Here is a 26,729-nt window from a genome sequence, read left to right as displayed (position 1 = left end):
CTATGCAATGAGCCTGGCCCTAAGGCTGTATAGTTTTCTGTTTCTATGTTTATAATATTCTCTATTACCAAAACAAAAAAAAAAAAAAAAAAAAAAAAAAAAAAAAAAACTGACATGTATCTTAAAATGATCTTGTAATAATATTTATAATGGATTACAAATATTAGCTATATTATTCTCATTACATTCGTTTAAGTGCACTTATTCATATTTTGTATTTGAAATTAAGAATATCATTATTTTTTGTGTCTTCTTGGTGTTAGGAGATCTCATGACCCTTCTATAAAAAATAAAATAAAAAAATCATGATTGAATTTTGTTGTTGCTATGGAAATTACCATCCCACGAGGTGCGGTTGACGCTCCTCCAATGGGTACTATCTCTTTGATATTATGTGATATATAATTTAATATTCCTTCTTGTGTAGGGTCTCTCTTTCTATGAGATATATATATCTTTCGTCTTATGCAATTTTTTCCATGTTATTTATATGTGTTTCATTTGAACATCATGCTAATAGTTCCATTTTTTATTTCATGTTATAGGATTTGGGCAGACAGCCCAACACCACCACCGAGTGAAGCAACACTTCAGGGTAAAGATGAACGCTCTCGCATTCTATTGTCGTGCTTCCCTCACTTCGCTCTCTACTTACGTGGCAAGTACTATTACGAGTTAGTAGCTCCCAGATTCAAAACGACATTAACGCTAACAGTGACAGTATTTTCAAACACTGCAAACAGAAGGAAGAGAGTAGGGAGGTATACTAATATATTTAGCAGAAGAGATATACAAAAAATTTATAATCTTTAATTTGTATATTTTTAATTTCCTCCAATATTTCATATGAAAATTTATATATAAAATGGATTAGTATTTTATATGCTTTGATCACATGCATATCCAAAGTAAGTTGTATTTTATGAGTAATGGAATTCATAATAAATATATGCATGCATGAAACTTTACTTATGTGTGTGAAATTAATGGAACTTTAGTTTTTTTTTTTTAAGAACAAATATTGGAGAAATCTCTCTCTCTCTCTCTCTCCAAAAATTAAGAAATGCAAGTCTTCAAACTTAAAAGATTTTAATCCTTCATCATTTGAAAATTTTTCTTAATAAATTTTTGAATTACCAATTGTGGGGAGTGGAAGAGTCCCCGGCTAGGGCCTTATGCCTAAAAGGAAATTGGGCCACGGGAAACAAATTGGGTCCAACTCGTATGTTAGAAGAAAGACCCAGTGGGCAATGGGTTGTGAGAGAAAAGAAGCCGAACCATCTCACATGCTTAAACGAGGAAAACAATACAGGAAAATGGATCCCATGGAAAAGGTAAGAAATTAACCTTATTTGAAGCAAGGTGCATGGATGATCCACGTATAGTTTCCAGAAGATACCCAAGACCACGTAAGAAGTTTGAACACGTAGAAGTTTGAAGATTTTTTCCTCCGCATTAAAGAAGAGGTTCCTACCTAACCTCTGCCATATTAAATACATATAAAACAGCCTGAGTAATATAGACATCCCCCAAGAGTTAGAGTTCAAGGATAAGGGAGGGGAGGAAATCGATAAAATAAAGAAAAATATCCCTAAGAGTTTAGCTGGCAACAAGATAGCTGTATAAATAAGGGCAAGGAAGAGACCTATAAAGGGAGGAGGAGAAACAAAGAGCGAGGGACAGCTTCTTTTCGAGGAAAAAAGTAAGGGTGAGCAATCTAAGAGAGAGAGAAAAAAAAAGGGAATGCTAAATACCATGGGGATAGTAGAATTTCTAAGGGGTAATCCTTGAGGAAAAGTTGTAGTGTATGTTATCAATGAAATCAACTATTTGAGTTTCCGAATGTGGAGTGTTTATTCCCTCTTGTTCAACTATAAATTGATTGTGTATTAGGGCATTTCAATTGTAATCTGTGGGATTCCTTGGGGACCAGTTTTGTCTGCCACACCAATGTTAAAGTGAAAACTAAATTAATAAGACTATGTATTGCAAAGAAATCATTAACAATCATGATCACAAATGGATGTAAAAAAAAAAAAACGAGATGTGAGAAATATATATATACACACTACCAAAATTATAAAAATCTATATAAACCAAAGTAATGACTATTATACATTTTTAGAGTTGGCGTACGTTCCCAACTTTACCACCTTTTATGTCCTTGATCAAACAACAAACAAAGTCTAGTAAACATGCTTAATTCAATTTCACTACTTTTGAAGGATATCCAAATATCATTTTCTATGCAATAAGTTGCATACAATTTTTTCTCTACTTTTGAGTTCTAAAAAAATTAATAATTTATAGTTTGATGGTCACCAAATGAATGTTAAAAGAATCAACTCAATCAGTTATTACAAAAATATCTCCCAAAAGATACATTGATATTCTTTTATTCCAAACAACTATAGAAACATTTTAATTTTTCTTGGGCTTGAAAACCACATATCATGTGATCACTTGGAGACTTGCTTTCTTTCTTGTTAAATCTAACTTGAATTGCTGATTAATTTGATGTCTTCCTTTTGTGCTTACTCTATCACCAGCAACATTACCCTTCTCATCTCTCTTCCTCCTAATCACACTCTTCATGTAATCGGATTTCTAGAATAAATAAAGAATAAAAACAATTCAACAATTTTATCAAACATCTTATATACATCAAATACAATTTTTCTCTGCTTTTATATAAATTAATAAAGCAACTAATTTGTTGGGTAAATATATTAACCACAATACCATCATCGTCATCTAAACGAATCCACATACGAATTATGTATGTATAAAAGAAATTAATATTGGTAATTAGTAAATAAAGACTACTTATTCTTTTGACATAAATTAATCTAAATTTATGGTTTTCCAAAAATTGGTATTAGGTGCATTTTGAATAGTATTTCCAAACACGGCTATCTAAAAACAATTTTTTTTTTAGTATCATCCTTTGAATAGTATTTCCTTTGAAATTATTTTTCCAGTGGTTTCAAGGAGATCATGGCTTACTTGAAAGATTGCTCATTGGAAGGCTTGGAAAAGAGAGAGAAGTTTGTTTTCTTGCTTTTTATAGAACATGGAAGGACGAGTTCTGGAAGAGGAAAACTTTTAAAATCCCCAAACGGATAATAAAATTTTGGTTTATGATGTTTGTCTCATCTTATAAAGCATTATAACGGTTAACGGACCAAAGAATATATAATTATACAAGGATATATTTTTTTTGTTGAAAATGCATTAAATAATTGTTTTAAATGGAAATAAATTAATGTATTTAAATTTTTTTTTTTTTTTGAGAAACAAGAATTAATGTATTTAAGGATGGCATAAAGTTTAGTTACAAAATTTGTTGTAACTTACTCAATAAAATTAGCATTATTACATATTTTGAAAATCTAACCGTTGAATTGTATGTTCTTTACGCTCTTAATACACATGTCAAATTTTCTTTCTCAAAAAAAAATGTCAAATTTTATGTCAATCGGATATTATTTACTATATGATCTATAAGCTTATATTTTGTGCATAATTTTAAACTACAAAAACTTGCAATTTAAACAATTTATTGATAACATAGCTATTGATATTTAATTTTCTAGAAATTTTGCAAGCATAGAGGATATAAGAAGATGTAATCTAATGGTAAATTTATCATAATTTACCTCCAATAAAAAAATATTGAGTGAGGTTATAATCTTAGGTTACAACTAATTTTATAGCTAAATTTTGTCCTTATCTATATATATATATATATATATAAATATATATATATATATATATATATATATTTTTTTTTTTTTTGTGGGGGGATTAAGGATGTAGTTTGTGTCGATGTATAACTAATAAGCACATATTTTTAGCCAAACAAAAAATGGTAGAAATGACAAGTGCAATTTAAGGAGTATTATTACTCATTTGTGGAAATATGTATTTAAGGTTGATTAACATGAAAATGGTAACAAGTATCTTGCTATTTAAGCATATAATGATGCATTAGTTTTAAAAATGAATAGACAATAAAGCTGATAAATGTCCAAATTATTGTTTGTCCAAGTCACTACTTGTAACATGTTACCATAGCATCCGTTGAATAAAGGACATATGTTTGTCTGATTTTTGTGTTGTTTGTTTGCTGAAATACATTATATATTTTTGTTGTACTTGCTTGGTGCTTGGAGTTTGGGTGCTAAGAAAATGTGGAAACACAAAGGGAAATAGATTTTCTTTTCTTTGTTCTTTTTGGTTTCTAAGAAATTAGAAAAAACTAAAAGCCGACCAAACTGAACCAATTGAAATCCAATCAGTTCGGTTCGATGTTCCTCTCCTACAATTCGATGTGGCTGCTAAATTTGGCAAAACCGAAAATTTCAGTTCAGCAAAAATAAAATTAAATTAATTAATTAAAAAAAAAAAACAATTCAACCCGACTGAAACTGAACTATTACACCTATTTACCCTTTCTTTCTTTTTTTTCTTTTTTTCTTTTTTTTTTTGGTTAGAACCTATTTACCCTTTCTTCTCTCTAATTTATTTCAATGGTTCTGCTTTACTTATAATTTACGGCACATTTTAAAAAATAAAAAATAAAAAAAATTAGAAGACTTTTTACGGCACAATAATGTTTCTATTAATTTGAGTTTTTTAGAGTATTCTAGCTTGTAGGCCAGTAGCTTCTATCATAGTCTTAATCTACTGTTAGAGGATGCATTCACTTGGTTAGAAATGAGTCCAAATTTAATGTAATATGTCCAACTTGTATTATTTGCGCTTCAACTGCACATTCTAACCCGTACACACCTAGACTTCTTCTATGGCTAACCTAAGATTAATCCTGCACATTCTAACCTATACACACCTAGACTTGGTGCAGTTTTTGAAGATTTAAATGCAACGAGCATCGGGGTCATGGTTCGTAATTATTTAGGAGAAGTGGTGGCAGCTTTATCTAATGAGATTATCCCTATCTCCTCTTTTATGGTCGCTCTTGAAACCATTGCGGCAAGAAGGGCTGTTCAGTTTGTTCAGAAATTGGATTTGCATGGTTCAATGTTCAAGGGTGATTCAGAGATCTCCATTTCTACCATTTGGGACCGATGTTCCTCCCATCCTGCTTGTGATCATCTGATAAAAGACATTTTGTCTTCAACTAGTTCTCTTCAAAACTTTTATTTCTCCCATATACTTTGGCAAGACAATGTTTTGGTACATGTTTTAGTCCAGGGAGTAACAAGATTTTGTTTTCCTATTTTAGTCTGAATGGAGTCTATTCCTACTAACATTTATAAGGTGTTTGTTTCTAATTTTTTAGCTATTAAATAAATTTGGCTACTCAGGCCTGTTTCTCAACCAAAAATAAAAAAAGACTTCTTCTATGGCTAACCTAAAGATTAATCCATTTAGGAAAACCTCATAATGCATTATTGTAACATAGTATTCATTATAGTAAAGTCCTAACTGCTTAGGAGAAACTTTCGCTGTTCTCTCCTTTCTCCATTCCCTTTATCAATCTCATTAACAATTCTAACACAGATATATGATCTCTCTAAGGATTAAAAAAAACCTACTACATTAGAGCCTACTCATTTATAACTTCAAGTTTAACATATAAGTAACTATATAACAACAGAAGTGATTAAATTTATCATACCATTTTTACTTTAATTTTTAGAATTAGTTTCCATTCATGAGAATAATAAAGAGAGATTATTCTATTTGTTGGGGTAGAAACCCTAACACAACCTTGATTAACGCACAATATAACATTTAAAGACACCCACTTGATCCAAAAGCTTAAATTATTAGTATTTAATATGAGACTTCGTTATACTTAACTAGCTATGCCACTCACGCATGAATATTACCACCCTATAGAATTCTTCTGACTTTGCTTTTTCTTTTTTAATTATTCGGTGTGGTAAATTCTTTTAATTCTCAATAATAATTTAATCGCAGTACAACTGTTAGAAATGTTTTTTTTTTTTTTTTTTTTTGGCTGAGAACAACTGTTATAAATGTTATTAACAGAAGTACCCCAGAGCATATATTTTCAAGTATTATTGCATTCCTAAAGAGAGGACAGGCAACCACAGAAGTGGGCAAACAATCAATTGCCACGCAACTGTGTAGTAAGATATTCTGCTATACACAGGTTGCAGGAAATTTTCTTCCATTAAAGAATGGTGTTAGGTTGACCCAACAGTGGTGGGAGAGAGAAAAGAGAGATGCATGTAAGGTGTCAGGTTGACCAAAGTGGGCATTACATTTACATGTTTAAGAAAAATTAAACAAATAAACACAAATATTAAAAAAATCAAAGAAAATACAGAGAATAGAAGATGGGTAGGGTGGTTCCAAAGATTTGAAGGCCGCAGACAAAGGGCTTTAATATTTAGCCGCGTTTGTATTGGGCACTGTGTGTGTGAGAGCAATAAGATATATTAGACTAAATATATAAAGAAGACAACAGCTAAAAGAAGCAACGGCTAGTCGGCTATAGCTACAATGTACGCAAGCAGTGACTTGGTGATGACTTTCATTCTACGTTTCTAATCATTCACCTAATTCCTCTACCTCATTAAATTACTACTTTTTTTAGTGCAAGTAAATCTACAGAAGTTACATTATTTTCACCAAAATGCAGTGTTCGATGTTTTAGATGAGCATTGGTTTATTGGTTGAGATGGAATGAGAATTAGGTGCATGGTATATTACTATATTGTGAGATTGTTAGATAGTAAAGAGACAGAACATTTAAATAGACATGTTGATCATTATATCTACAATATTAACTACGACTTTGTAATGATTCAGTTAAAAAAAAAAACCTAGTTTGTGATAAGAGCAATAGTATTTGGAGGACATAGGATACTCTTAGGGAATACATAGGAATTGGGAAAGATGAGCTTCTTCGTAATGGGAATAATATTCTGAGCACATAGGATTCGGCTTGAAGAGTACTGCAGTGAAGATGATCCCAATTAATCCTTCACCAATAAATTCTAAGAACTTGGATAGAGTGAACCCAGAAACGTACACTAGTTGAATACATAGGGATAAAAGTATCTTTAGAAAATAAAATAAATAAAACAAAATAAAGGAAAAATATCAATAAGATGATCCAGGTTTAACCTAATCTCTTCTTTTTAATGGGTTTGGCACTATGACTTTTGATCAATGCATTTGAGTATTGGACATGACACGAACACAACTTGTGTCTAAAATTAATCACGTATTAGTCACATGTCTCGTCTAATATTTCGATGCACTAGACTGAAGCATCTCCTCTTCTTCATTTTTTTTTTTTTAAAACAAAGTCAATGAATCACATTAGATGGCTTTATATTTGTACCAACTCCTTAGTCCTTATGCATGAGAATAATCAAATAGATTATACTCAGTTTGATTGAACCCGGATTAATTTCTTTTTCTTTTTCCCTACTATTTTGTTAGCATATATAATACATCCAACTTTCTTATATTAATATTGGCAGGATAGTGCTCCAACACCAATATTGTATTTCTCCTCTTTTGGATGGTTTTAAGATTTCTTGTTTCTAAAAGTAAGAAACAAGTACCTCTTTCATGTGCTTTTGATTTAAACTTAACTATATACACTCCATAAACGTGCTTAAAAATTAACAAATAAACACATTACAATGCCTAACTAAAGGCTATATATGAAGTATGGTTCAATCAATCATCGTATATATATTTAATGAACTAGAAACAGTGTTTGGATAACCCTTTGAGTGAAAAAATAACTAGATCAAGAAATAGGTAAACATTTATTAATCAACCATAATCTTGATTATATAAGTTGTGACAAAAAATAAATATGAAAGAAACTAAACCGAAAGTTACAGCACATGCAGCCGACTTGTACATTTTGTATATTATATTTTTTTGTAAGTGAAATTAAATAAAGCTAGAACCTTCTCAATCAAAACTTGGGTTTATATATATATATAATTATATATATAATAAAGTTATAAACATAAAAATGTTTTGTCAAAGCATAGGATTTATTCATTGGGTAATAAAATGGGAGATGGTGGACCCATGTGGATGGGCCAATATGAAGGCTTCATACTTTGGGCTGGGACCCACGTTTGGAGGGATGCGGATGCTGTCTGCCACGTGGTCAACACAGGCCCAACATCGTCGCTTACACCAAGTTAATAATTCAAATTCATTTATGAGTCTTAACAGAAATTTGAAAAAAAAAAAAAAAAATTACTATAGTACTGAATTAAGCACTGTATATCATCGTCCTTTTTTTTGTTCTTTGTAATAAAATTCAGCAAATCAATAATGCATTCACCTTCCAAGTTGCTGAACTATTCATCAATCATCAATACAATAATGGAGGCACAAAGAAAAATTATGAACCTGTCCTTTCCCTAGTAATCAGGGAGAGATAGAGCTGTGACCATTAGGTGGGTCCTGCTTTAATTTCACCTTTGGACTTTGACTCAACAGCATAATATAAATATGGTCACATAAGAATATCATCCTAAATTATGAGATTTTTTTTTACTTTTTACTCGAAACTATGAAATGTGTTAAGGTGTATAATAAAAAATGTGATAAGTTTACTTTCTTTCTTTTTTTTTCTTCCAAAAAATTACTCACATTATGTAAGTAAATATATATGTATTGTTGTTATAGTACTCTTATAAATTTATATTAGTACTATTAATTTTGAATTTAATTTTTTTTTTAACGTATCTCAAGTATGAAAGAAGAAGTAAGTGATTGTTGTGTATGAGAAAAGATAAATAATTAAAAATTTTGATATTTTAATGAAATATAGTATAATGTAAGGTATTTTGAAATGTGAGTATGTAAAATAGAAAAAATATGTTTTATGCTAAAATAAACAAAAAAAATATTTGCACAAGTTGGTGCGAATGCTCCAAGTATAATAAATCTTGTAAATGCTAAGAATTTTACCTCTCAATTGGCATATCTTAGTATTTCCAACAAAACTGTCTAAGGTTTAAATCCCTCTCCTCACAACTATTAAATTATCAATTAAAAAAAAAAAAAAATCTTGCAAATAATACTATGTTGTCTAATTGATTATTAAATTTCACAATCACATTACCTTTTGTTAGAATGTGGGTGAAGCTTGGCCAACCAAATCACTTATTGGGAGTGGGCTACAAATCGGATGTAATTAAACCCTATTTGTGTAACTAATGTAAAATGAAGAAATCTATCTCCACCACTCTCATATTCTACGAGTCACTTTAGCAAGGTTCTTAGGTCAAGAATTTTGTGTGCCTTGCTAGCAAGCACTCCCATGAGCAATGTATATTTGCATCTTGTCGGTATGAATTATAACGCAGAGAAGTCATATTCCATTCATTTTTTCCTCCCAAATGAACTGTTAACTGTTAAGGTTTTTTGACAAATATTGTTTTTTAGATGTTGACATGAGTGCCAATTTGGTCCTTAGACTACCGATTTGAATAATTAACCCTTGGATATTGATTTTATTGCAAATCAAATTATCAACCTATCTACTGCTAACATTTTTCGATAAAGCCTAAGATACTTTGTCACATGATGTGCATATTATGATAAAGGGATTTCAAAATTATTGAGTCTATTGACGATATGACATATACCATTTATAAATCATGTGATATATTATATTCTAAAATTTAAAAAAAAAAATTAAATAGAATGCCTAATTTGTCACAAACCTATTATTTAGGGATTCATTTTTCAAATAAAACAACCCAAGTACCAAATTGACACTCATGTCAAAGTACAAAGGATAATATTTGTAAAAATCTTTAATTTCTAATAAACTTTGAGATTGACATTAATTTTAAATTTAATTATGAAGTTCTAATTACATTCATTTGCTTTGTAGTCTCATATGTTTACAATATGAATCCTTTATGAGTCTTTGATAATTAAAAATAACTTAAATTTATGCAAATTATTAGAATTATTTTTAAGAACAAATTGGTGTCCTAGTCTGATGAAAAAAAAAACAATCAAATTAAAATGGGTGGGACTTATGTTTGATTCCTATCTATCTATAAAAAAATCCTTATACATAAACAGGAAGTACTAATATCTTGACTGCGAAAGTATAAAAAATGGCTAACTCAATCATCATGCATTTTTTTAATCTTAAAATCTAATGAATAAATACACTCTAATTAAGATGCTATCTTCACTAAAATACGGCTATATGAAAGGCCTTTCAATGCCAAATTGGTCACTGAGTGGTACTTAAGTAGCTTGTCATTACTTGGGGCATTATTAAAATTGAAAATTTAGAGTCTTACATGTTTAATGTAAAATCAAAATCAAACTCCAAGTGTTTTTTTTTTTTTAGAAAGAAACACTTAAGTGTTTAGTACTAGATACCACTTACAATTTCAATTGTTCTAGTCTTTCAATGTTAGAAATTTGAAAAATGAAATTCCACCCTAAACCATGTTTGTTTTGTCAAAGTTAAGAGCACAACTCATTATGGAAGTGGGTTATCATAGACTGAGAACAACTCTCTCTTTCGAATTACGGTTCAAAGGTACTGAACATTAGTCATTATGCCAAGCATCCTGTGAGATTTGAAAATGAAAAGTATTTCCTCTCCATAATAGTTCTAAATATTTAAATAAGCATACTTTAAGCACTATATGTGTATATCTTAGTGCATTTCATGTAATGCAACTTATCAAAGTCTAACCATGTGTGTTGCACAAGCCACTCATGATTATGGCTACCAATTGTGGAATATCCCACGTTGGATCATTACTTGATACTAACTCTAGAAAATATCCACCAACAAATTAAGGTTCTTTTTTTGCCCCTTTAAATGTTATGAAATAGACAATTTCTCCACTTTGCTTTTATAAGTGCGAACATGTAATATGCGTTTAGATATCATTTATTTTGCGAAAACTAAAAACAATAAAAAAATAATTTCTAGTTACTGTTTATTAGTGTTCACTACTGTTCAATACTGTTCATTGGCCTAAATACACTGTTCATGGGGACATGAACAGTGTATTAAGCATTGGTAAAAAAAAAAAAAACCCAAAAAACACTAGACGCGTGAATGCGGACACGCAAACCAAACGAACGCTTAACCCCTAAGATTTTTCACCAATAAAATCGTTAAAACTTATGAAACTCGCATGTTATGAGTGTGATGTTACATGTATTCAAAACATTAGATACTTTTTTAATATATAGATTTTTGTTATCGACCTTGGACCAATGGAGAATAGACCAGTCTAATGGTCATTCACAAATTGAGTTTTCGTTTAGGCACGCACCAATTATGCCATGTGCCATCAACTTCGGTTCATTTAATCTCCATGTTCTAAAATAGGGATTTAGACAAGACATTGTATGTGATAAAACATCCAATTGAGTTTGACAAGTACTGCATCCGTAAGATTTTTAAAGTACTACATATTCAAGCATATGTAATGTTTCTCTCACATAGCCAATTGAAACCTTGTCTTGTTAAGAGTTAAAAATTGGAAAGGGGGGAGGGGGGGGGGGGGGGGGGGGGGGGTGTGGAGAAGACATTTTTTGGACTTCAATGCTTTACATCTCATGACAAGAGCCTTGTATCTCGATTGATTGCCACTTTCTAATGTTTCCAACAAAGACATCGGATTCAAATCCACCCTTCCCAACTATCAAATTATTAAAAAAGGAAAATGCTTTACATCTTACAAAAGGACACATATACTTCCATTCCTTTCATTTTATATATTAAGTTGTATATCCCTATCACATGTATAACATATTTATGATCAATCTCTTGCAAAAAGCCGCCATTCTTTCTAAAAATGCAATCCTCGTGCAAAGAATAGGGATTTGAGATTTGTAATTTGTTCGAAGTCCAAATTTGATTATAAAAAAGCGATCCGGGGCATATAACCTCTGTTGCCATTTTATTAAAATACATATATATATATATATATATATATATATATATATATATCTACAATGGCTCCATCTTTCTCAGGGTCGAGACAATGAATATTACCTTTCCATATATTAGACCTGAAAGCTAACATACGGAAGTTTTTAGAGACAGTAGAAGGTGCATGCATGTTCTACAATATATAAGAAAAGGATTGAATACAAGGCAGACATCCTTCTTTTTCTCCCTCCTCTTCAAGATACAATGTATCCATCAACTTATACGTGTTAGTTAATGTATTATAATGGACAATAATACTTAAATTCTTACATATGTCCTCCATGTCTTATGAAGGTTTAATCAGCTCGTACACAGTCACATGCATCAACTTCCCTTGTTTAACATTATTAGAAAACCATAATCATTAAGTTAGATCCTATATATTATTTGGTCGGAGAGAGAGAGAGAGAATCAATACATGGAAGTATGGAACCAACACCACAAAATGCGACAAAGCCCTCAATTGAAGAAGAAAAATAAGAAGATGCCCATGTTAAAACCCTATTTTTAAAAGAGGATGAGAGTTTCTATAATACAGTTGGGTGTTGGTTATGGGGCTCCGTTTTTCTGGAACTCCACCAAATTGGTTGATCAAAGTATAAAAAGACAATCAATTAAGTGTAAGGAGAAGATGCCCAAAGGTGTAATTAATGTTAGGGTGAGGTTAGAGATAGTCCAATGATATCATAGAATCTGATTCTCCAACTCGGTTATAGTTACTTCAGTTACAACCTCCCATATCTACAGTAAACGACAGTTGTACAATATCATGACATTCCACCTAATATATGCCATTATGTATACTTCATAATCATGATAGTTATTTAATCATAGCTCATAGCTGTGTTTGTGTCGTTTACAAATACGGTTCTCCAGACGCATATAAGAAACTCGAAATCAAATTCTACTTATATCAAGATAAAAGGATCTATCTCTCTCCTTGTTTGTGCAGACCGTAACTTCAATTAATGAGCCTCCAATATTCAAAAAACTAATACGTGGTATCTAAAGGAAGAAAAAAAAAAAAACAAAACAAAAAAAGCTACAAGTGGAGATGGAGTCAAGAAATAACATCCATGATTTGATAACGAGTTCCATGAATTCAAAAGCCCATAAGAGTAGTACGCACATAAAAAGAAATCTCTCTTCAAATGGCGTTTGACAATCTTACTATAAGAGTTGGAAGTACAGTTTTGACTCGCTTAAAAATGATGGGGAAACAAACAAAGCAAAAATTCAAGATTGAAGTTTGATGCTATCTTATACCACATTTGCAGAGCACTAATTTATAACCAACTACAAGCAGGATACAAGTTTTTTACGATATGGGTATTAAATAACGAAGAATTGTTAGAATAATTTGCTTTAAGCACTTAAAAAGAAACTGTTATGTCATGTTCATGTCAGGCCAATATATCATTAATTAGGCTTCTTGTTTTGTTTCTTTTTTTTTTTTTTTTTTGCTAAGGTACTGTCAGTTCAAGAAGTCTAGAAATAAAAACAAGCAAAATTACGAGAGAGAGAGAGAGAGAGAATGAAATTCAAACACACATGCCGCCAACTAACATGATATACTTACCATATAATATAATTCATACAACAATTCATAATGAGTAATACCTGCAGTCAGTATCCACCCGGTTCTTGCATGTACATACTAATCTCCCGTGCTTCACATTCCCAAAAGATGGTAGGACTAGAACAAAATTCTCCATAACCTTCCAAGAACTAGGGTATGGAGTGCAGAGGACAAGAGGCCTTGACAAAAAGCACGTAAATAATATATACTGGAAAGTGTTATAGATGACCCAGCTGTATTTACAAACCACCAATACACTACCGTTTCACCAGCCAAAAATCTACACCAACGAAGTTGAACCTACTTTGAATCTTTGGAAACAGAAACTGACGTCGTCTCAGGCCTGAAAATCAAATATTAACACAATTGGTTATTTCAGTAGATATCCAGAAACGAGCATGAAGAAATACTTTCAGGAACCATTTCACTTCATTTTTGCAATAATATTCTAATTATAGAAAAGACAATTTAAAAGCTTGTCCTTCTTTGTCAAATACAAATAGATGAAGAAAGTTGACAAGCTTGTTTTCATCAGCAAAATTTGTTGATCAACCAAGAAGATGATCCCAGCAATTGTAAGACACAATATCATGTCATGAAAATATTTTTATTTGTATGTCAAGGATAGAGAGAACAAGAATGAAATACAGAAAGGTCATAATAGATAGCAAAGGTATTACAGAGGCATAAATATCCTTCAAAGAATTTGGAATGCAAATTTATTTGCAGATAAATTGTCTGATGCCAAATGCCATCTACAAATGAATCCAAAAAAAATCCCAAAGAGATTGATAGGCTCCTCTAAATAAGGAGAGATGCATTAAAAAAACAGGACAAATTATGCTAAAGTTCATAAAAGGATTGAAAGGAAGGTATATAAAATAAGAATTGAAATGGAGCATAATTAAACCAAGAAATATGATAGAAATGGCTAAAAATAATTAATGGAAAGCAGTATAACAAATTGCTATGTACAGCCACATTAATGAAATCATGGCTGGTCAGTAATACTGATAGAAACCAGAAGAGTTAGTTAAAAGAAGATGGCTACAGGTTCACAAACACACAGTAAGTTAAGAGATGTCCACTAAAAGACATTTCGGGACCATCTTTCCTTTAGGCTATCCTAAAAAAGCTTTACATACTATATATGAATTTATGGTGAATGACTAACCTTAGTTTCTGCTCCAAACATCCTACAACGTGTCTCATAGCATAAATAGACATTTTCTTCACCTGCTTCAAGCAAAGACAACAATCAAAAACCACAATCCACAAGATTTATACTTCAGTGTCTAAAAAAACTATTTCACATTATATAATTACCACATTCAGCCAACCAAACTGCATCAAGCACAAACCAGGATTAAATGAAATTTTGATGGGTATCCAACTTAATATCTATCAACATATCTTTCCATATGGGAATGCTGCAATTCTCCTACAATTTATATTCATTGGGCACAAGAGAAAAGCAATAAGGTAGGTGCCAGTGAATTGAGCACATAAAACATTTGTATGTAAACCAGTTCGGGTAGAATCAATAGCAGTGGAGTGCAGAAGGTGGGTTTTCCTGGTGCAATACACCAATGGTTAGATCACAATGAGGGAAAGCAGAATCCAATATAGGTAGCAAAGTTTTGCTTAGACAATGAGGGGAAAATTGCAATGGCATCAATAGGGATCTGGCAACAGTAATCAAGCAGTTTTAATTACGTTTTTAAATAGCACTTACCAAAAACATATTTGATATTTTATTAAAAACATATATTTATGACAAGCTCCATGACAATACCGCTACAAAGAAAACTCACATTGACACCAGCAAATCACTGAGGTGCAGGTATGAAAAGGTATAAAGCGTAACAAATAACTATAACAATGAACAGCAACAAAGTTCACAGCATTACTCATGAGCTGTTCAACCACCACTTGCACCATTGTACAAGAAGCACAAGTGGAAACATCCTACTAACATGGGGAAAAAATTCTTATAAACATTTATGGTCATATCAAACAGATAAATTCAATTACATACCTCCAACTTGTCCTCCTTTGCCCTATGATTCTGGGGAAGTGTACGGAATTCATCAGTCAAACGGATGCACTCACCAACATTTTCAGGTGAGACAAAATCAAGTGCAACCTTTATGCACGACTGAATAGAAAAGAAAAAAAAATTCATTAAAAATATATAATTATTTATATGTATAGGGAAACAAATCTATAAATAGAAATCAATTTCATATATTACAATCAACACCAAATTTAAAATGGAAGTCATGAGGCACACAAGCTCATCAATTAGAGATCTAAGTGTGTGATTGGTTGGGGTGATTTGTAAGGAGATGGAAAATGGAGAGGATAAAATAGGGAGTAATTCAAATAGTAAGGTGTTTGGTTGGGACTTGGGAGGGGGTGCAGGGTGATTTTTGGGATGTTTTCTTGTCTCCCTAACTTGGAGAGAAAATGGGGGAGGGAGAGGGGCATAGGTGGGAATTTACCCATCTTCTCATCTCCTCCCTCCACATTTTTTTTTCTTTCTTTCTTTCAGTTTCAATCAAACGTTCAGTATTTATTTTCTAAACATTAGGTTTTTTTTTTTGGCTTATAAACTATTAAATTAAGTTTTTATGTAATTAAGAGTATGAGAGTAAATTTATGCAAACTCCATTTTCTATCCTCATTTTTCTTCAAAACCAAACAAACTAGTTTTCCATTCCCCCACTTTTCCAACCCTCTAACCAAACACACATGAGGGAAACCTAAATATTTTTTATCCCACCAAACAGAAAAAATGATATGCTATTCAACAATCACATAATCAATGAACTAATGACACTCTGCAGGACAGGATATGTCCATGCCATGTCATTCTAGTATTAAAAGGCCACAATGTCAATGATAAGTGAAATATTAATTGCCCACATCCTAGTCAAACCATAAAAGAGCATCACTAGAATAAGAGGCGTGCAAGCAGAAGGGTGGACCACTAAAGACTAGAATGATTGATAAAGCAACCTGTTTCCAAAAATTCTCGTATTTAAGAAAACATTCACCCTATGTTGCCAGCTTGGAATTCATGAAAGGTGAATAATAAATCACTGGTGCAATATGTAAACTATCCCATTTTTATATACTAAACCATGGGGGAAGTGAAATAAACACCAAAAGCACTTACTTTACCTTTAAATTTCTTACTTGATGAGGACAGCCAGCAGGAATGAAGACAGCATCTCCAAGATTTTGGACAAATGTCCACGGTTCAATTCCTATATTATAGCATAGAAACATAAGAGTATGCCCAAGAATACAGCATTCAATCCAACTAGCACCATTAATACATAAGAAACTGACCATATTCCTCCTTCAGCTTTCTTTTGTGCTCCAAAGTCAGATAAAATGTTTGATCGTGTACAGGGTGAACAACCTATACAACCAAAAGATATGATAAATACAACAGAAATGTGCCAAGTATTAACAAGAGTAAAAAAATAAAATAAAACACACACACACACACACATAGATATATATATATATATATATATATATATATATCAAAATAAGTTCACTGAATAAAACACCAGCAATTATGCAGATTATAAACCATAGTTAATGAATTCAATATGCTACATTTCCAATCAAAGACTACTTCATTCACCTTGCTTTGCCCAGCTGGTACAAAGCCAGTCAGGCCTAAATCCTGCATTTTGTTACCCAATTTGGATTTCCCATGGTTCTCTTCATACAACAAGATTACAGCAATTTTTAAAATTTGAAGATTTTTTAGGAATAAAGCAAAGATAAATACGTGTTTCGAAAAGGAGAGCAGTAGGCAATTCAAGATGACTAGGTTTAAATCTTAACCATCACATCTTAATTACTAAAACAACTTTGCCAGACACTTAGCAATTCCATTAAGCAGTGTCACATTGATTGACCAAAAGAATATAGTACTCTTTAAGTAATTTATCACCACCATTATAAACAGAAAGTATGATATAGTTAAGCAACAAAAAGAAAATTTTAATATCCAATTGAAATTGAGAGACAATTACCTGCTGCAATGGACAACAATGGATGTGCCTAAATTCCCGGAAGTGCTTATTTAGATATTCCTGCAGCTTTGGAACATCTTGTCTCCGGAAAATGTCCCAGATGGCACCACCCGGAGAAGCTTCTAACCTGTCCAACTTATTTCCAGAAATTGTAGTATCACTCCCACCACTGTTTTCTTGGCCCACTTTTGCCTCTTCATTCTTTTCCAGCTCTAATCCACTTGAAAAGTCTTTCTCATTCAACCTTGACTCACCACTATCACCATTAAGTTCAACAATAGGATCAGCCCGTTCAACAGTTATACCAGTGTTTTGATCCCCAGATCCACTACTAATATTTTTATCATCAGCAGTAACTTTACAAGACTCAACAACAGAAACATTAGTCTCAACCTTTTCATCCACAGCTTGAAAATCTCCATATAATTCCCTTTGGTCTTGCTCAAAGTGCCTCTTTTTCAATTTTTCTATACTCTCAAGGTTCTCCTCTTTAAGTGGCACTTCAGCAGTATGTGTCAAAATATTTACCTAATTCAGTGAATTAAAAATAAAGAAAATTAGAACATCAAACAGAAGTTGAGTGTCAGCTATATTTGTGGATTAATACAAGAGCAATCAGACAGACAAAATATGATCATAGAATATCATCCCCACACTGCTGCAAGAATATCATGGTCTCCTTTTACTTCAGCATTAGTCAATACCGTACAAGATGTAGGATAGGGAGCAGGTAGAAGACATGACTAAATGATGTTTACCAAGAAAATTAAATCACCTTTTAATGAAAATAGACAGTCCATGCCCTCAAAATCAGGAACCCTCATTTGTCACAATTGCATTATGACAATTGGACCAAGATGAATCAAGGCACCAAAAGCAATTATTTTTATTCATTTCAAGTATGAGTAACAAAAAGAGTGAAAATAAAACCAGGTGTGAGAACATCATGCTTATCTAAAATGGGTTTGGACTTGAATTAGATTCCAACTAAACCACACATAGACATACCAATCTAACATTAAATCCAACACCCGACGCAATCAACTTTGAAAAATTCATTGGAATTTATATAACAAATTTAATCAAGAGACTAGATGATGTGCAACATAAAATTTCATCAATTACGGCATCAGAATCAAATCTGTAAAATCTGTGATTAGCAGTTATTGACAGGCACACAGTGTTTACAACATGCCAATCCTTACCCAACTCATCTGGCCCTCACACTTCAACCTATATAAACTCAAATAGGCATTTTCATGCAGTACCTCAACCAAGCAGAAGTTTTTCCATTGGCAAAAAAAAAAGAAAACAAACTGATTAGCAGGAGTTACAACAAGACCATACATACCGCATCAGACATGTCACAATGAAGTTTGGTGACAGAATCCCCACGGCCAAGCTCCTGAGCAGCTCCATACGCAATATATGTCTTGGGACCCATATCTGGCTTGAGAGAATTATCGGGCAACTGGACAGCAATGTTTAAAACACCCTTGCGTGGATGTGTGTATTCCTTAAACGGCAAGCAACAGACAAACTCAGCACCATGACGCGGCAAGCGTTCCTCAAATAATGTAGATGGAGGCCAATCTTTTAGTTTCAGTATCACAGGCCACAAATAACGGTCATACCGACCCTCTGTATACCCAGTAAAGAACTCATGGATATTGACATCAGTCTGCATTTCATCACAATAGTTAGTATCACAAAGCAAAACCATCAAGGACCATTTCCATATCATTTTATTATACAGAGTAGACAAGTGGGAATTTGAACAAACAAATCCAAAAACACTTAAAAACTAGAAGGGAAAGGTAAAAAAAACTATGAATATTACAAAAATAAATAATAAAAAAACGTATTAACAATCATCAGAGTGAATAACAAACCACCAGAAAATGGACCTAAATTTTTTAATAAGACTCTTCATATACCAATTTCAGAATAAAAGGTAAAGATAAGAAGGCAGTCATCTCCCCTAAAAATCAAGTAGAGGGAATACATACAGCTGCTAATTCTCAAGTAGAGGGAGTACATACAGCACCCATTGTCCGTAAATGACCCAAAACACTAATCATGAAAGTTGCAAGGCAGTATCTGCCTTTTTTAACTAACTTGGATTGAGTAAGATAATCATGCTAAACTCTATACTGGTTCTTCCACATCAAAAAAGTATTATCAGTACATACCAAAAGGTTGGAAATCAAATTACCATGTGCAAAACTAAAATAAATCTTCCATATAACAAAAGAATTGGAGAATTCCTAGAAAGAAAACCTTTCATTTAGATAATTTTCAAAGACAATCTCATTAAAAATGATAAAGTAGAATAAATTAAGCACAAACATCAATACATTAATGCTAAACAATTAAACGCCAAAAGGAAAGAATAATTAACACAAATAGAAAAGGATAAGATAAACTAACCTCACAACAATCCAAGCAATCAATGGCCTTAACTTCCAACAATCTATCATGTTTGAGATGTTTCAATTGACGGACCGCACGCCACATGACAAATGGCTCCCAGCTTAAACCAGATGCAGATTCAAGTACATCACTCACAATCACGGGCTCAGCTCTACTCCAATGCCACTGGAAATGCTTCAAATCCTCATGTTGTATATCCTGGGCCCCCAAGCAATACAAATAGTTGTCATCAGAACCTTCTCGAGAAGCTGCTTTCCGTAAGTTATTATTGCTTAAGTCCACTTCACCCACTGAATTGAAACACGGACAAAATTGTGAATGAGCAGCAGCCACATCCATTAAGTTGTAAGTTTTGGCAATTTCTTCCGCTTTTCTCACCAACTCTGAAACCGGAATTTCTGAGAACACAGGTTTCTTCTTCTTTTCTGTTGATGAGTCTGAGAACATAACTTTTTTCTTCTTTTCTGTTGATGAGTGTGAGAACATACATTTCAACTCAAGAATACCAAGACCACAACCACCCATGTCTTCAGGGGGGCAAGGTATGGTAGAATCATCATTGGCTTTCCACTCAGATTTTGACTTCATGTTATCCATTGAACTAGTCTCAGTAGGTAATTTCACTTTTTCCCCCTTTCCACCATGCAAATAGTCAAATCCACGGTCAATATACTCAATAACCACTTCCTCCTCACCTCCCTGCAGATGTCCATCACGAATCTCCCGGCAACAGGTAAGACATAGATCAAACGAACATCTAGGACAGCTTCGGTGAAAATCAAAAATAGAAGTTCTGCAGATATTGCTGCAAGAGCAAGAGATAACATAAAAACCTTCATGAAGCAATGTTACCATTAGAAACAGTGTTTTCAGGAAAAGACCTTACCAGTACACACGCTCATCAATAGGACAATCTGCTTTTTCAATCTTTAAGTCTGGAAGCAATAACCCTATCAATGAACATCCATACAACCAAATCAAAAGAGTACATCTGAACAATATTTTTAAATTAAGAGAACTAGGAAGTAACAATGAGGAATAATCAAATTTAAGAGACTTAAAGAAACGAAACTGTAGGTTATAATAGTCAGCAATTGCACAAGTCAAAACTACATCAGGCAGTAAAATTAACATTTTTTTGCCTTTTGCAATTATGAGACATCTTCCAATCCACATAAATACAGAAATCTGCCACATCAAGGACTAAATAATATAAGATGAAACACAGATGAGTTCCTAAGCTCATTTGACAGAGTAAAAGATAATACCCTGTCTTTTAGCCTCTAAATTCTTCTCAACCATTTGCTCTTCATTAATCCGTTGCAAAAATGGAAGAAGTACTTGTAGCATATACTTATAGTGCTCAAACTCCTCATCTTCACTGATATCCAAGTCTAAGTTCTTCAAATTCTGCAACAAGGCATAAATAATTTGTCAAACTTCTCACACCTAATCTAAAGACATTAAAGGGAATACCAATTATTCATGAGATGTAGGAAAAGGAGAAACTGACTTTTACAGGTACATCCAAACGCAGGCATGCTTTGCAATTGCAATTTCCACGGCATACTGGACAAGCTTCCGCAATGTAATCCTCCTCAATATTAGGATACCTACACAATACAACACAAATACTTCAAATAACTTGCCAAAACAATAAATGCAATAAAACAAGCAAAAGCTCCTATGCTTAAACATTCATTTTACAGCTTCAAGTATTTTGCAATGTTCCTTAACTCATATTTGAAGCCTTAGAGGCTGAGGTTGCAATCCATCAAAAATACATTTGTACCAATTTGGATGATACCTATTAAAAGCATAAATAAGGATTCTTCAACAGCAATGCTACATTAGTTTTTTCTTGTAATGATGCATCCTTTAAAGTATTCAGAAAATCATGTACTCTATAGTTATATAAGATTCAAAATTAATATTTTGTAATTTAACCCTCATGATATCATGTAATTTACAATGGTTTAGCTAATTTCAAGATTAAAAGCAAAATTTTCTAGCAGAGAATTATACATCAAGATCACTTTAATTCGGAGTGCCAAGTCAAACCTAAGTAATCGCACCAATAAATATTTATTTCCAACATAGTTCCATAACAAAGCTTCCATATAATAAATATTTATTTTTTGGCTACATTACAAGTTACACCCTTTAAAATAAAATTTTTTCAATTTGATCATTTTATCTAGCTCCATCCAATCTCACCGAGACACTGTTAATTATCGTTTTGAATCTCCAAAATGATTGTAAATTTAACAGGACATAATGAATGGAAGCAGAAAGAAGACTTACGTTAGAACAAAATGGAAGTTAATCTGTTGAAAAAATTCAAATGGGGGAAAATGAAACTTAAGAAACTGAATTGAAGATAAATCCAAGTTAAGAGGGTGTAATTTATAAAATGGCCTTTTGATATATAAAAATTGACAACCAAAGAAACAGAAGAATTGAAACAAAACAATCTTATATTGTTTTTCTCGTAACTTGGACTCTGATAACAGGGGAAGACACATGAAACAAACATTATGGAGAGCACAAAGTTATACAAGGGGGTTCAATCTATCCACCAATTAAATTTCCCAGAAGCACCAAATGAATGTCGTGACATTCATATAAACCAATTTCACTAAGGTCTTCATCCATGGGTAGTTATTCATTTGGCAGTAATTAAGATTTGCAGAAGAATTCTTGGGAGTTTTAACTCAATATACAAGTCTGATCATCACAACGCACAGACACTTGTCAGTGACAAAATCAACTTTTTCAACTTAATGCTATTGATTGAATCTTGATGTACTTTTAAACACCATGCCTTTCATTTCATGGGGGTATTTACTACCTTATTTTTTCAGTCTTTAAAACCAGTACACTATTTTCATGGACAGAGCCCATGCCATGAATTATGGACCAACTAGTTTATGAAAATCATGCAACTCAGTTTATGCAACACACTCCATGGATATTCTTTTACTTTTCAGATCAATTACTAATTGCAATTTTAGGCCTCAATTGAGCCAAAAAAAACATGTCACACAAGGGATGAAAGTAACTCACATCCAGCAACCATATTTGGAGGGCAAGTTACAAACACCCAGCAGGTGTTCAACCCACAACATAATCCTCCAACTAGCTCTTGCAAAGGAGAAGATACCATTTGAGCTAGAGCTCATTGGCAACCGGCATCCTACAACTATAGAAATCTATCATTAAAAAGAAAGTGACCTTATTCTCTTCATTTCAGAGTTAAGACTCTATTTTTCGAATTTGACAGTACACAGGGTGTCATGTTAATTAAAATTTTTAATGAATTGACATTAATACACTTTTAGATTTGTTAAGAGTAATGACTAAGTGATGAAATTCTCCCAATATAATTTCACAAACACCAATTAAATAACAGAAAGAAACTAAGTGTGTCATCAGAAAACTAAATGTCAAATACAACTTGGCATAGAAAGAAACTAACTTAACACAAAAGGAAAATAAAAGAAACCCATACCAATTATCTAAGCAAGGTTTACAATAACGCTTCCTCTTACACTTCTTGCACCGAACAACCCGGCCTTTATCATTCCTCTGACATTGATGACACATCAAAGACACCTCTTCAATCCACTGCTCAACAACATCCACAAATCAAATCAGTAATACACAACAAAACAAACCCAAACTAAACAATCACTACTACTAAAGAATGTTACCTTTGGATCATGCTTATTGATCTTTTCAAAAGTTTCTGAGTTTTGATTTTGAGTTCTCTTTGCTCTCAACGAATAGCCAGCACTCCATTCAGCAGATTCTTCATTCCCCTTCTCTTCTTCCTCAGCCAAATCTTTCCTCGCGCCACGCTTCCTCTTCGGCTTTTCCAATCCATCGTTTTCCTCAGCAGTTTTTTCAATCTTATTAGCATTCATTCGCTTCTTCTTCTTCTTCCTTCCTCGCTTACTCTTCACCGGAGAATCGTCATTATCAACTGCATAACTAACCTTCTTAATCCCGCCATTTCTCAACCTACTCTTCACTCCCTCAGTCTCTTCCTCCTCCTCCTCAACAGAACCGTTCAAGACCTCTTCTTTCTTCTCTTCCTCGCCATTTTGCTCCTCATGATTTTTCAAAACTTCTTCCTTTCCTTCATCCACAACCTTAGGCTTCCTTCCGCGACGCCGTTTTGCATTCACAACCTCTTCCTTCTTTTCATCTTCGTTTCCCTCCTTCGGTTGATCGGCCAGAACAGGATGATTTTCCTTTTCCTCGGCGGAATCCGGCTTTCCGTTCTCCACCACCTCTTTAGGTTTCCTACCGCGACGACGCTTCTCCTCCTCCTTTCTTTCCTCTCCGGCACCGTCCGAAACGCCGCCGTTCGACTCCTTCTGCCGATCGGCCAAAACAGAATGACTTCCTTTTTCCAAAACCTCTCCCTCCACCACAACCTTAGGCTTCCTTCCGCGACGGCGTTTCGCATTCACAACAGCCTCTCCTCCTTCTTTCTTCTCTCCCTCTTTGACATCCGAAACGTCATCGTCTCCGTCGTTTCCCTTCTTGTTGTTCAGCTCATCATCATCATCAGCATCAGCCAAAACACCATGATTTTCCACTCTCTCTTCCTCTTTCTGATCATCAACCTTTCTCGCTCTACCGCGCTTCTTCTTCACAGGCTCAACCCCTTTCTCATTCTCAGCAACACGCTTTCTACCACGCGCCATCACTCACACACACAGAGAAATCGATCAGAGACAGCAAAAGCAAAAAAGAGAGGGATTTCAAAATTTCAAACACGAAGAAATTAAAAACATTAAAACAGGAAGTAGTGGAAGTAAAAATAGATTGAAGTGGGGTTTGGGTTTCGAAGAGTAAAAGCAAAGTGAGGGAAAAACTCAGTATATATAGTGGGTGGGAAGAGAAGTGGTTTACTCCTTATTACTGGGGGGAAGAGAAAACAGTGGGTGGAATTTTTTTTTAAATTAGTGGCGCTAAGAAGGGTAAACAAAAATTTTTAAAACTAGGGTTTGGTTTTGTGGCCGGGAGAATGGAATTTCAGTGGGATTTGCTTTTTTTAATTACTTCTGTGTGTACTATTAGTACTCACTACTCAAACTAGGCTCATAGCCTAATACCCTAATTCTCGTAAAGTTGGTCAGAAACTCAAACTCAACTAGTTTTTTTCCTTTCTACTGCTTTATTAAAGTTTAAACCAGGTGGATTTGCAAGATGGGTATGGTACACTTTCCCACCCTTTAGTGCAAATTTTAGTAACTGTCTAAGCGATAGACTGTAATTAATAAAGAAAAATAATGAGTTTATGTAATAGAACAGTTATGGTAAATTGTATGTGAAAGTGTGTAACATTAGCATTAATTATTGTTTGAAGGTGAACTTATCATGCACATAATCAGACCATATAGAAAGTATAGGAATACAATTTTTTATGCCATTACTTTTGAGATAGATATGGATCCCTATAATAATGGTAGAGTAATGTTATGTTTATGATTAGTAAGGAAAAATAATGAATTTATATAATAGGACAGTTATGATAAATCGGGAAAATTATTGAATATTTCGGAAATATTATAAATGCGTATTTCCCCTCTCACGTGAATTGTGGATTTTATCATAAATTTAACTAGTGAGACTCACAATTATATGAGAGAAAAGAATACGCATTTCAAATACTCTAGGAATATCTAATAATTACCATGATAAACTGTGTGTGAAAGTGTGTAACATTAGCATTCATTATTGTTTGAAGGTGAACTCATCATACACATAATCAGGCCAAATAGAAAGTATAGGGATACATTTTTTTTATGCCATTACTTTTGTCCAAAGTAGATAGATATGGATGCCTATAATAATGTTAGAGTAATGTTATGTTAACAACAATTTTACGATAATTTCATAATAAATTTTAAATAGTAAATTATTATTGATGGGTAAAAAAAAAATGGTTTAAATAGTAGGCTCAAATTAGAACTAGTAATAACTTGTCATATAGAATTTGTTGAAAAACTTTTATGAATGTAACATTATTCATAATTGTATGGTGTAGTCCCACGAACTTGTAAAATGCATAGTTGTCAAAATGTGAATCGTATCATGAATCGATTTTTAATTTTTTCATATTATGTATCGTATCGTATTGTGCATCGTAAGATACACAAACACTTAATAAAATTTATAAAAAATTATAAATATACACATATATAAAGGGTATATTCCTTATAAATTTTGAATATATTCAACTAATGACTTAATTTATTTATCACTTATATAATAAAATTTAACAAGCTAATTAAATAAATCAAACTAATATGTATTCATAACATACACATTCAAATTACTTAAATTCATGATTCTCAAAAAAAAAAATTACTTAAATTCAAAAGTGATAATATATTACAAATGACCCAAAAATAATAATTTATTTTCATCATATTCATCAAATTGCCTAATCAACCCCATCTAAGTCAACACTATCATCATGTTTATAATTTTGCAAATTTATTTCTTCATTAAAATTATCTTCATTGTCATTTGTCATTAACATTTACTATCTCTTCTTGTTGTTTTTATTTTAATAATTTTATTTATATATTTTTTTGGCATTCTAGTTTTTTGGACTTATAACAATAACAATAAAAATAAAAAATAAAAATTTTAAACATTAAAGTGAAAGGTAAGTGTG

The 26,729-nt window shown here is 32.6% G+C and overlaps 1 protein-coding gene across 2 annotated transcripts; it reads right to left on the bottom strand.

Annotated features, from left to right (window-relative positions):
* Window positions 1-13,514: 13,514 nt before the first annotated feature.
* LOC126720795 (lysine-specific demethylase JMJ25-like) lies at window positions 13,515-25,159 on the bottom strand. 2 transcript variants are annotated; one of them, XM_050423619.1, is made up of 14 exons: window positions 24,514-25,158; window positions 23,746-24,225; window positions 23,544-23,659; window positions 21,546-21,645; window positions 21,301-21,442; window positions 20,919-20,982; window positions 20,030-20,837; window positions 18,951-19,280; window positions 17,600-18,127; window positions 16,899-16,971; window positions 16,728-16,813; window positions 15,580-15,699; window positions 14,716-14,777; window positions 13,515-13,884 (listed from the first exon to the last, which is right to left on the bottom strand). In XM_050423619.1, exons 1-14 carry the CDS (start codon window positions 24,745-24,747, stop codon window positions 13,842-13,844), a joined length of 3,186 nt encoding a protein of 1,061 aa, XP_050279576.1. In that variant the 5' UTR covers window positions 24,748-25,158; the 3' UTR covers window positions 13,515-13,841. The 2 variants fall into 2 exon arrangements, with proteins under 2 accessions (XP_050279576.1, XP_050279575.1); XM_050423618.1 differs by having other exon boundaries at window positions 23,746-25,159.
* Between the last annotated feature and the right edge of the window lie 1,570 nt (window positions 25,160-26,729).

This window comes from Quercus robur, chromosome 4 (assembly GCF_932294415.1).
Source record: "Quercus robur chromosome 4, dhQueRobu3.1, whole genome shotgun sequence".
NCBI lineage: Eukaryota > Viridiplantae > Streptophyta > Magnoliopsida > Fagales > Fagaceae > Quercus > Quercus robur.
This window is presented reverse-complemented; position numbering and strand designations above follow the sequence as displayed.

What these genes read in the sequence shown, in the direction of transcription:
- LOC126720795 (XM_050423618.1), bottom strand. Translation starts at nt 24,747, where the DNA reads ATGGCGCGTGGTAGAAAGCGTGTTGCTGAGAATGAGAAAGGGGTTGAG. An exon ending in AAACCTTGCTTAGATAATTG is followed by an intron (nt 21,646 to 23,543) that starts GTATGGGTTTCT and finishes TGTATTGTGTAG; the next exon opens with GTATCCTAATATTGAGGAGG. An exon ending in AAAGCTGAAGGAGGAATATG is followed by an intron (nt 16,814 to 16,898) that starts GTCAGTTTCTTA and finishes GCTATAATATAG; the next exon opens with GAATTGAACCGTGGACATTT.